Below are 12320 nucleotides of genomic sequence, written 5' to 3' on the forward strand. Positions count from 1 at the left end.
TACTGGCCTCCAACTTGAGATCTCTTTCCTCTTCCTCCAGAGTGCTAGGATTACCCTGGTGGCCATTTTCTCTTTATTGGTTTTTTAGTATCTTTCTTTTTTATTATTGTTAAATTTATTTATTGGGAGCACATGCATGTGCCACAGTGCATGTGTAGAGGTTAGAGGATAATTTGCAGGAGTTAGTTCTTTCCTTCCACCTTGTGGATCCCAGGAATCACACTCAGGTCATCACGCTTGACAACAAGCATCTTCCTCCAGAGTGCTAGGATTACCCTGGTGGCCATTTTCTCTTTATTGGTTTTTTAGTATCTTTCTTTTTTATTATTGTTAAATTTATTTATTGGGAGCACATGCATGTGCCACAGTGCATGTGTAGAGGTTAGAGGATAATTTGCAGGAGTTAGTTCTTTCCTTCCACCTTGTGGATCCCAGGAATCAAACTCAGGTCATCAGGCTTGACAACAAGCACCTTTACCCACTGAGCCATCTCCTTGGCCCTGATGTATGTTTGTAAACAGCCTTAATAGAACGTATGGTTTCTCTGAGGCCAGTCTTTGTGAAAGAATCCATTAATATGACAAGACAAGTAGGTCTAGTGTCTCCTTAGCCATTTTAAGCAGAAGGCCTCTTAGAGGGTACACAGATAGTCAGCCCAGATACCCACTGACCCCAGACTTGTGGCCAGACGTCAGTTCCCAAGGGCTCTGGATTTTTTTTTTTTTTAATTCCTTCTGCCGTGGTTTATTGAGTCTTGTCTAGGAGCTAAAGTCGTTGATAACTTGTTACTGGTTCAGAACCAGTCCAAGTCTAAGGTCTTGGTAACAGAACTCCATATTGCACTTGCTCAACAGAAAGTGCTGCGGGCTTCTTGAGCATGACTGTTTACTTATAGGCTAGGGGTCTCACTCTACAGATCCTGTGGTTTCTGGTTTGCTGCTGCTTAGCCCAAATAAGTAGTCCCGATTCTCAGAAGTGATGATCGCATCCTTGGAAAGGGATGTGGGAATCTTGTGGTTACACTCATGTCTCTCCCACTTAAAAGAAATAAATTGAAAATGGGAGAAAGATCTCTTGCATCTGGGCACTTAATATCTTGGCTAATCTTACTAGAATGACCAGAAAACACTTGTTCAGATTCATGACTACCAGTAGACCTTACTCCAAGGAACCTCTATGGGTTCTTGGTCCTCCATCAGCTGAAAGTGACTAGTGGAGTTGTTGACTGCTCCTATCTGTAGAAATAGCATGTAAACAAGCAAGTGAGTGGTACATTTCGGTTATCTGCATTTACATTAGACTCTTCCATTGGTCGTTTTGTGCATGGCCCCAAGTACACTTCCTTTAGAGTTCTTCTTGGGTTTTGTCACCTCAACTGACCCTGAGCTTTACCTTTATGTTAGTAGATAGAGAGCAGCAGCCGCCACTGGGGGAAGCAGGGAGTGGGAGCTATGTTCCACCTTATAGTTCCTTCTCTGATGAGACCTATTGCGGGGTGAGAGGAGGCAGACCAACCCTGCAGGCCAGCGAAAGTTAGCCTGTTACTGTTTATCTCATGATGAGTGCCTCAGCTGGAAGAAGGGGACAGGCAAGAGTTCTACATGACACAGCATCCAGCCTGGCCTCTGAAGAGCCAGAAGCAAGGTACCACATCTGGATGATGGGTAGACATAGCTGTGCATTTAGAGGCTCATTTGGAGGACCTGCATTTCAGTAGAAAATATTGAAATGGGAGGATCACCTGAGCTTTACTGTGCAGATCCTGGAGCAGTGTTAGTGTGGCACCAGTGCCCTTTCTTGGTACACTAGAGCGTTCTGGGGCAGCAAGCAGAGCATCTGGCCTCCAGAGTCAGCTCAGCAAAGCAGTGAAGAATGGGTCTCATACTGTCTCCATCCCTAACTAAGCACTTACCTTTTTGCCTTAATATCTTCTCCCCTTGCTGGGCCTGCTGGCACATGCCTGTGATCTCAGCAGGAAGTTTAGGAATTTAAAGCCAGCCTGGACTGCATGATACCCTACCTCAAAAAACCAGGTTCCACTAAAACATACACACCACCTATAAGGCGCAGTGAAAGCAGGTATCTATCTCAGAAGGTTCTGGGAAGCTCCATGAAACTGACTGTCATGTGTGTGAAATACACAGGTGCCACTGAGGTGCTAGGGGTAAAACAGGAAGTCTAACGTCACCAGCAAAGCCCAAAGTCTACATGGTGTTTATTTGTTTATTACCTATGCAACCTTGGGCAAGTACCTTACCCTCCTTTGACCTCAGTTTCCCTCCTTATGACATAGGAATAATAAAAATGTCCCATGCCCACCCCATGTAGATTGTTGAAAGAAAAAAGTAGGTAAAGCACTCAGTCCTTTACCCAGTGCAAAGCAAGTGCACGGGAGATTTTGTTGGGAAAGCCAGGTGACTGTTGTCTAGAGGACAGGAGTTTTGAGCTGTGCCTATAGCCTTTTGATTTTACAAATATATATATATATTGCTTGGTGATGAAGAAACTCCAGTCCCAACCAGAGGGCCTGGCCTTATGTTCATTCAGTATGCAGATTTGACTTAGAAGAAAAGGTTTGCAAAGTCACTGGTAACAAGAGTTTGCCGTAAGGATAAGAGTGAGATAAATAGGCAGTGTTTTCAGGAAGGGGACATGGACCTTTCATATTTGATTTTCTTGTAGATTGGAAATTGCAGGAGGCAAATGAAAGAGCTGCCTGGGTATAACATATCAGGGGAGGCTGTCGTGAACTGTATGGTTGGTTTATGTCTTCGAGTGGGCCATGTCCAACGTGATTAATCACTTCGTGGACTCTGCTAACATGTGATAACTTTGTTTTCTCCTCCAGATGAGCACAATGCCAGGCCTGCCCACTCGGCCCTGCTTTTATGATATAGATCTGGACACAGAAACAGAGCAAGTTAAGGGCTTGTTCTAACTAAACGGGATTCTCACAGGACCTGAGCCAGGTAGGCTGACATGTTTTGTTTTCAGTGCAAACGTTTTCTTGTGTTATTTTTCTGATGCTTATAAAAATGATCAAATAAGTAGTTTCTTTCCTAGATCACTACAAGTTCTTATCTAGTAACTGCCTGTGGACTGGGGTCCCCTCCCAAGTGTGGACATGCAGTTACATTGTTGGTCTCCTGGCCAAATCATGCCATTTGTGAATCTGAACTTGAGCGTTTCTGATAATTAGAAAGGCCAGTAACTGCTGTCATCTAATATTGACTTCCTCCCTTGATACCAGTCATCTTAGTACAGAGTTACAGCTGTGTTGGAGAAAACTTGAGTTCATTTCCCAGGGCTGCCATAACAAAATACCATGAACTGGGTAGGTTAAAATGGAGCTCTGTTCTCCTGCAGTCCTGCAAGCTGGAAGTTCAGGGTCAGGGTGTCAGCTAAGTGGGTGTCCTGATCCCTCTGAGGAAGGTCACGGCACATTCACCATGCAGTTGCATCACCGTCATTTCTACCTCTGGTCACTGGGTGTTCTCCTCTTGTCTCTGTCTTCCTCTGACCCTCTTTGTCTTTTTTCCTTTATTTGATTTGTGTGTATGTGGTGTTATTTTCAGAAGGATTTGGAGGCTTTTTGTTTTGTTTTTTTGAGATGAGAACTCTTTAAGTAGCCCAGACTGGCCTGGAACTCATGATCCTCCTGCCTTAGCTCACCACCACACATAACACTTTCTATTTCTCTTTTAAGAACATCAACCATATCAGATCGATTCGGGCCCATCCTGATGATTTCATCTTAACTTGATTATTCTGCCAAAGATCCTGTTTCCAAGTAAGGTCTCTGTCATAGGTGCTCAGAGTTAGGGTCCAACATCTCTTTCGGGGGGACACAGTTCAACTCTTAATTATGGCATAACAGATGTGTTGAACTCTTCTGCCACTGGAAAGACATCCACATTAACAGGTCTTCCATGAGCCACAGGAAATTAGGGCCTTTGGATTCTGGTCACCACAGTTTAAGGAGGAGCTTTATTCTATGCCTCTTAGGCCACCCAGACCTAGGAGGTTGGGCCTCATTCCTGCCCACCCCACAGTGTTGTAGCAATATCGTCTGACTTCTACCCTAAGGGCCCATCAAAAAGAAAGTGACCACACTTCCAATCTTCCTTCTTGGAATCCCAAGAAGTTTTAAAGGCTTGGGGCTCCCTTCACATCTCATAGATCAACATGTCCTGACCATACTCCCAGGATACAGTCTTCCCCCAAACCTCATAATTCACTTGCTTCCTTAGCCCAGAGCCCCTTCCTCTCCATATTCAGCTCTGGGCCCTTGATGAGCTACCTAGCCACCCTTCAATCTCTGATCTGGGGCCCTAAGCAGGCTGCCAGATTCCCATTTCCATTGCTTTCAACACTATTAATCAATAGGGTTTTATGGGGTTTGGGTTGGGGGAGGGGATGAGCTCATGCTTGTGGAGACCAGAGGACAAACTCGGGTGTCAGTCCTCAGGAGCTGTTTGCGCGCGCGTGTGCGTGCGTGTGTGTGTGTGTGTGTGTGTGTGTGTGTGTGTGTGTGTGTGCGTGCGCACGCGCCAAGTGAGCTAGACCAGGTGTCCAGAGAACCCCAGGGATCCTTCTGTCTCTACTTCCCCAGCACTGGGATTATAAACACATACCAGTATACCTGGAAATTGTGTGTAGGTTCTGGGGATTGAACTCAAAAAACAAGCACTTTACTAATTGAGCCATCTCCCAAGCTCCATGGGTGTTTTGAGATTGGGAAGGTTTTTTGTTTTGTTTTTTTCTTGTAAGACCGGAGCCTGGGGTAGTGGCACACCCCTTTAATCCCAGCACTCGGGAGGCAGAGGCAGACAGATCTTTGAGTTCGAGACCAGCCTGGTCTACATAGCAAGTTCCAGGTCAGCTGGAGGTACAGGGAGACCCTGTCTCAAAAAAATAAGTGAGTAAAATTAAAAACTGTTTAGGGTTTTGTGAGATGGAATCTCACTGTGTAGCCCTGGCTGGCCTAGAACTCGCAGTGTAGACCAGGTTGGCCTTGAACTCACCTCCCAAGTACTTGAAGTAAAGATGTGCTCCAGTGTGCCTGACTACTTTATGTTTCAGGTTTCTGATCTTATGACCAGCCCTGCTCCCTGGGCTTTTTTGGGTTTTACAGGTTTTCACTTAGTCCAGGCTGGCCTTGAATTTGCTATGCAACCAAGGATGACCTTGAAATCTTCATCCTCTAGCCTCCACTTTTAAAGTGCTAGAGCTTTTTTTTTTCTAAATGATGATGATCTAGGCCGCTGAAATAATAGAATTTATTAAAACGAGGTATAGAAGTGTTTCATGATAAGTGGTATTTAGATGCTTGTGTTTCTTGCTGAGAAGAGGGGACATTTTGACTTTTAGCCACAACCATGTGTGTTATCTTCATCATTCTTAAAAAGAAAACTCCAAAAAATGAAGTCAGATGACTAGTTTAACAAAAAACCCATAAACCTGAGCGTTGATAACAGCGTTATTTTGGTCTTTTGTTATGACTCTGTCTTCTTGTTCCCAGTGAGGCCTTGGGAAAATAACAATACCATTCCTTTAAACCAAAAATTGACCCTGTCCTAACTATTCTTTTTGTGTCACAAATCCTACATGGTACATTTCTGTCGTCTGTCATTTGCCTCCAGAACGATATATGATTTTCTCATCGCTAATGAATAGTATTTTTTTCCAGTCTTTTGGTCAGTTTTCATTTGTTCTCTAAGTAGATCATATGAGCCCAATCATACCCTAATTATTGCAGTTAAGACTGGGGTAATGCCAGGCACATGCCCTAAGCATACACTTAGGTCCTTTCCGGATTATAACTTATATGTTCCCAAATGAGTACTGCTCCAGATTTTATTAAAAGACAGAGTGGTCCAGGAGTGGTGGCACATGCCTTTAATCCCAGCACTTAGGAGGTGGAGGCAGGAGGATCAGGAGTTCAAGGCCATCCTTCACATTGAATCTCACATAGCTACCCTAGAACTCACTATCTAAAATAAACTAATAAGATTTAAATGGAGTAGGGGTCTGTGGTCAGGACTCTGGGCTGTGGAAATGGTCTTCCCACATGCCAAGTACCACCCTCACACCTTGCACTGTTAATCACAGCACCCTTGGAAGTAGCTGTGTTCCCATAAAGCTCAGAGCTTCGGGAAAATCAGCCCTCCCCCTGTGCTCACAGAGGTGGTAGCTGAGAGCAGTCTTCATCCATTGGACTCAGATGCCTCCCCTGTCACAGTGCTCGTCTCTTTGTGACTAACTCATGTCATTTTGCCACACCAATCACCTAGGATGCTGGCATCAAGGCATCAAGATAAGTATTGTGTTTCAGAGCTGTGAAAACACAGACCCAGGGAGGTCAACACACATGGCCAATAGCTACCAAAGGCAAGATCCAACCCAGATTAACTAGCTCACATATTACACATGCCTTCCCCGTTCTCTACATGAATTTAGGCCTTTCCAAAAAGATAATAGCAGCTGGCAAATACATTCAGGTGATTTTTTAATATAATAAAGACAAGTATTTGAGTATTAAAAGCTCCGAGTGTATCAGAACTCAGCATAACTGGGCCTCAGTGTGAGGCTTTTACTTCATTCTCTGCTTGAATGGCTTTGTCTCTCATTTCTCCAAGGCTGCTTCCTTGTGAATGGTTAAATACTGTTCTAGGCTTGCTGGGCAGAAGCTCAAAACCCATCATTTGGCCCTGCTGGAACAATTGAAAAGGGATCTGGTATCCTCAGATAAAAAAACACTATACAAAGCAACCATTCCCTCTCAGTGAGTTCTCTCTAACGCTCCTAGAAACATCCTTCCTATTTCCTGTGTCTCTTGCATGTGGTAATCAGGGACTGCTTCTACCAATACTCAGCAGTCTGTGGCCATTCAAAATGTATAAATAAAAATGTTCCATCCTGGGCAGAGGTCCAGCATCAGGAAAGCACTTACTATTACTACACTGTCATAGTGACGCGGTGTAGATAGTTCTAGATCTTCGGCTGCAGGGCAGCAGAGTCACAATCCTTCAAGGAATGTGGTGGGGACGTGCTCCAGTGCCCCAGTGCCCCACATGGGAAAATCGCTCGAAACTGATGACTGCTTTCCGTCCTTGCATTTCCTGCCCATGTCACTTTCCCTCTAGGAAACAGTATGAGACTATATGTGACCGTGAGATCCAAGAAGTTACCAGAACTTGAGCTCTGCCCCCTTTGTCCAGAGACTTCCCTGTACCACTCTCGCTATTGTTAGAATAAGGGTGTGATTCATTCTTTTGGATGTCACTGAATAGACCTATTTCAAATAAGTTTTTGTCCCAGTGAAATCCATCCTGCTGTTGGTTGTTCTTTATTTTGGTTTGGCTTGGGTTTCCTCCCCACCCCTCTTCTGGGTTTTCATTTGAAACCTTTATCATGTTTTTGAGCCTCAACAAAATTCGTTGAAATGGAGAATACATTAAAGTCTGTCAAATTTTCTGAAGTATCCAGGTGTCCTCTTACTCTGTCCTGCTGTGTGCAGTGTCTGGTGTGGACTCCGATTCACTCTGGTCTTGCTGTAAGCGCCAATGTTTCACCAAAGAAAATTGCTTTTTTAGAGTTATATCCATAGAACGCAGCATCATACCAACTGTTTTCTTCCCTAATGCCTTTAGCAGAAATTTTCCAAGATACTTACTAATCAGAAACTAATCTTGAACAGGGTGGCTGCATGCCAGCCTTTCTGTGGACAGATCTGTTCCACCCCAACTCCTGCACCATAGAGAACCCTAGCACCCCAGTTCCCGTGCCACAGGGGACCCTAGCACCTCAACTCCCTCGCCACAGGGGACCCCAGCACCCCAACTCCCACACCACAGGGGACCCTAGGGGAGCATCTGGGCTCTGGGATTGGCGTTCTTAAATTTTTTCTCGCTGCCATTGTGCTTGAAGAATGGTCTCAGAGAGTGAACACACCCCTCTTTTCCCACATCCTGGGTAGGGGCCCAGGAGGATGGCAGCCCTCAGTACTTAATCCTCCCCAGCACCTAAAGACTGATAATTAAATTTTCCACATCTAGCAATAGCTATGGCCTTTTGTTAAAAGATGTCTTTTTTTTATTAGTTTTTTTTAATATTTATTATTTTATATATATGAGTGTATTGCCTACAGGTATGTGAGTGCGCCTGTGCCATGCAATGCTGTGGAGGTCAGAAGAGGGCTTCGGATTCCCCTGGAACTGGAGTTAAGGACAGTTTGTAGCTACCATGTGGGTGCTGGGAATTGAACCCAGATCCTCTGCAAGAGCAGTCAATGCTCTTAACTGCTGAGCCATCTCTCCAGCCCCAGATGTCTTTTTTTTTTTATGTGTATGAATGTTTGCATCCATGTATATATGTACACCACATGCGTGCTTGGTGCCCTCGGAGGCCAGAAGAGGGTGTCAGATCCCCTGAAACTGGAATTATGGACAGTTATGTGCTGCCAAGGGGGTGCTGGGAACCAAACCCAGATCCACTGAAAAATCAGCAAATGCTTTTAACTTCCAGCCCCAGCTATGACAGTCTTTTTTTTCTTGTTTTCCTTTTCTCTCTCTTTTTTTCTTCAGGATCTCATTGTGTAGCATTGACTGGCCTGGAACTTGGCTGTGTAGACCAGGCTGGCCTCGAACTTACAGAGGTCTGCCTCCCTCTGCCTCCCAAGTGCAGGGATTAAAGGTCTACCACTCTACCCCACTATAATTGTGGCATTCTTAATTCCCCTTAAAAGAAGCTTTGGAGCGTGTTTTATTCTCTTACAATTCACATACTGAATATTTCGTATATGTTTTGGGCTGGGGATGTGCAAGGCCCTTGGTTCAGTCTCCAGTACCAGCAAGAAAAAATATAGGGGCTGAGAGTGGTGGCCCACACCTTTAGTTCCAGCCCTTGGGAGGCTGAGGCTGAGGCAAGCAGATCTCTGTGAGATCGCAGCCAGCCTAGACTACAGAATGCATTCCAGGCCAGCTGGGGCTATAGGGAGACCCTGTCTCAAAAAGAAAAAACATTTCATATATTCTGTCTAAAATACTTTCCCAATGAATATTTCTGATGTTGGTTTTTTTTCCCCACAAAATAATAATTCATTTTTACATTACATTTTCACCTATTGTATGTCTTTTTTTCATCTATAATTAGACTTTGAATGCTTTTGTCAACCCTTCTATTTTCCTTACAGTGTGGGACCACAGCTAGATGTAGTGTAGTGGTACACACTGTAATCTGGCCTAGGAAGGCTGAGGCAGGAGGGCTACAAGTTCAAGGCCAGCTTAGGCTACGTTTCAAGACACTGACTTACAAAAAATTAAGAGGAAAAAAAATGTGGAATATAGACTCTAAACACAAAAACTCTCTAAACCACGAAACTAGCCAGCAGGTCTTCCACCCTGCACTGATGCAGTGAGGAAAGCTTCCCAAGCTGAGGGGCCTCTCCAGTCCACAGAGCCACCAGCCTCTGCCCAGCAATTCCTTCCCTCCCCCAGACTCACTGACCCTCATGTCTGGGGTCACTGACTATTGCAATGAGGCCGCTGTCCCTGAGTGGAGAGGCAGGGACTGTACCAGACCATCCTCCTAACATCTAAAATATTTTCATTTGGTTCACGTTTATTATACTTGTCATACTTCTGTTTTCTGTTTACTCCCCCAACTTGAACTCTGATGTTACGGGAGTATTTGAAGTTCCTCGTCCCCTTCTCCATCACTGTCTTCTGTCTTTAAACTGCTGGGCATCTCCCCTTGCCTCTAGACTGCTCAGTTATCTGTGGGAGGCCAACCTAACCCAATTTCAGCAGAGAGTAAACTCTCTTGGCCCACAGATAAATCCTCCCCATGTATAAATTCAGATAAAAAGCCACATACTGGCATTTACATTTTTCCTGGAGTGAGAACACTTTTTCTGAGACTTAGATGTTTTACTTAGTTATTTTTCAAAATAACCTCATCACTTTTACCTTCTAGATTACAGAGAGCTGGTATGTAGTGTATGCCTGCAATCCCAGAGTTTGAGAGGTAGAGTCAAGAGGGTTGGGAGGCTAGCCTAGACTATATAATGAGTTCAGGGCCAGCCTGGGCTTCATGAAACTTTATCTCAAAAACAAATAACCAAATATTACAAAATCATAATATTCTTTAAGAAAAGGCAGCAAATCTTCCAGGTGTTGGGTCCACTCACTCCCTTATCATCTCAAGCACATTTTCAGAACTTGCTCTCTGTGCTCACTATATAAAAAAGGAGAAATCCAAGGCAACCAGATCATTAATCTAAAATCCATAACAATCACAGGACCCTACACACTACAGATCAAAATCTAGAAGTCATAGTAATTCTAGAATCTTAGAAAGTTCAGAGGCTGCCTGGTAGGGTACTGGCTTGTGGTAGTAGAGTGCCAAGTCTGTTTCTCACTTTGTGTGTGTATGTGTGTTTGTGGGGGATGTGCATATACAAGTGTGCATACACAGATATCACACTGTCCACCTTGTTTTTTGACATGGGGTCTCTCACTGGCCTGGAACTCACTGGCCAAGTAGGCTAGGCTGGCTGACCCCCAAGCCCCAGGGATCCACCTGTCTCCCTCCCCCTTTCTCATAAGGGAAACATCCCACACAGAGATCCCAGCCTTGACTTGTGAATGGAATTCTCTGCTCTTGGATTCTCTACTGGCCTCAAACTTTGGAACTACAACACAATTCAGAATTTAACACTGGGGCTGGAGAAATGGCTCATCGGTTAAGAACACTGGTTGTTCTTGCAGAAGACCTGTGTTCAGATCCCAGCACCCACATGGCAGCTAACTAACTCCAGTCCCAGGGGATCCAACAGCCTCTTCTGACCTCTGTGGGCATTGCATGACACGGGTGCACTTACCTACATGCAGGCAATACAGGCATACACATAAAATAAAAATAATAATTTTTTTTAAAAAAAAAGAATTTAAGGGGTTGGGAATTTAGCTCAGTGGCAGAGTGCTTGCCTAGCAAGCGCAAGGCCCTGGGTTCGGTCCTCAGCTCTGAAAAAAAAAAAAAAAAAAGAATTTAACACCAAAGAAAAAAGCCGAGCGTAAACCTGAATTTTTTCCCTTTTTCTATTTTTCAGGCTCCTCAAAACAAATGGCTCCCCGCCTTTTTGCTTGGAGAAGAAAGTGAATCTGAAATGTGCCCATTACAAAATGCTGGGATAAAGAGCAAAATCAGCCAAAGATCTCTTCCTTGTTCAAGATGAACTGCTTGCAAGCCGAGTGGTGTTCTACAGAAAGACCTGTGCCTCGTCTGAAAGAAACTAATTTATTTTCTGTTCCTGAGAGTTTACAGTATTGCCTGCTGCTTATACTTTAGAATGTTTATTTTATGAGGACTGGGGGATTATGAGAGTGTGAACTAAAAGGTAATGTTTTCCATTATGGAGTTTCCTCTTTTGTCTTTTTTTATCCCCCCCACCCCACCCCCGGCCCCCCATGCTGGGGATAGAGCTCCAAGCTTTGCACATGCTAGGCCAGTGCCCTACCACTGAGCTGCATTCTTTATTTTTGTCTTTGAACTGAAAATAAACATGTTTCTAGAAAAACCACCTGGTCAGTTTTCAGTGCTAAATTAAGCTGCTGTCCGGATGTGGGATGTCACTGTCCCTGTCCGAACAAAGCTGGTGGGGTTGTCACCTGACACAGATTTTCTGGAGCACTGAGCGTGCAAGCAGAGCTTTATAAATGAGACAGGAAAAAAAGCACACATGGAGAAACGTCTGGACAACTGAGATCTTTTGACTGTGAGAAAGCAGGTCTTAAACCAAAGTGTACTTTCTCTGCATCGACTTCCCGGTTCCAGTGAAATCACTTACCTAATTACAAGTTTGCTAGTTTAAACCAGGCATGCTGGCAGGAGTCTTTAATCTGAGTACTTGGGAGGCAGAGATAAGCAGATCTCTGTGCATTCAAGGTCAGAGGCCAGCCTGGTCTACATAGCAAGTTCCAGGCCAGCCAGGGCGACATAGTGAGACTCAAAAAAAAAAAAAAAAGGAAAAAAAACAAGCATGCTAGTTTCTTCCACTGGTGAATGAATGAATCCCAATGACCATTAAACTTTCTGGACCCATGGGATAGGAAAGTAGCTCTTAAAGGTCAGGTGTTTGGCTTGTTTTTCCTTAGGCCCAACTCTGAATGCATAGTAGAGAATGTTCTAGGGCTTGTTCCCCCACTTCTGACCCTGATTTATTTTTATTTTTTTCCCTGCAATAATATAAAATTATATAAAACTTAAAACAAAACCAAGGATTCAGAAACAAACAAGAAGTAATTGTCCTCTAAGCAGTA

At 44.2% G+C, this 12320-nt stretch overlaps 1 protein-coding gene across 1 annotated transcript in view; it reads left to right on the top strand.

The window, feature by feature from the left end:
- The window catches only part of Mthfd1l (methylenetetrahydrofolate dehydrogenase (NADP+ dependent) 1 like), a 236318-nt gene extending 225128 nt beyond the window's left edge, over positions 1 to 11190 (top strand). The window contains exons 27-28 of the mRNA XM_008847734.3: positions 2849 to 2969; positions 11111 to 11190. Coding sequence (XP_008845956.1) covers positions 2849 to 2938 — 90 coding nt within the window. The 3' untranslated portion in view covers positions 2939 to 2969; positions 11111 to 11190. The remainder of the gene's footprint in view (positions 1 to 2848; positions 2970 to 11110) is intronic.
- The last annotated feature ends 1130 nt before the right edge of the window (positions 11191 to 12320 follow it).

The sequence above is a fragment of the Nannospalax galili genome, unplaced genomic scaffold (genome assembly GCF_000622305.1).
Source record: "Nannospalax galili isolate Female #2095 unplaced genomic scaffold, S.galili_v1.0 scaffold563, whole genome shotgun sequence".
NCBI lineage: Eukaryota > Metazoa > Chordata > Mammalia > Rodentia > Spalacidae > Nannospalax > Nannospalax galili.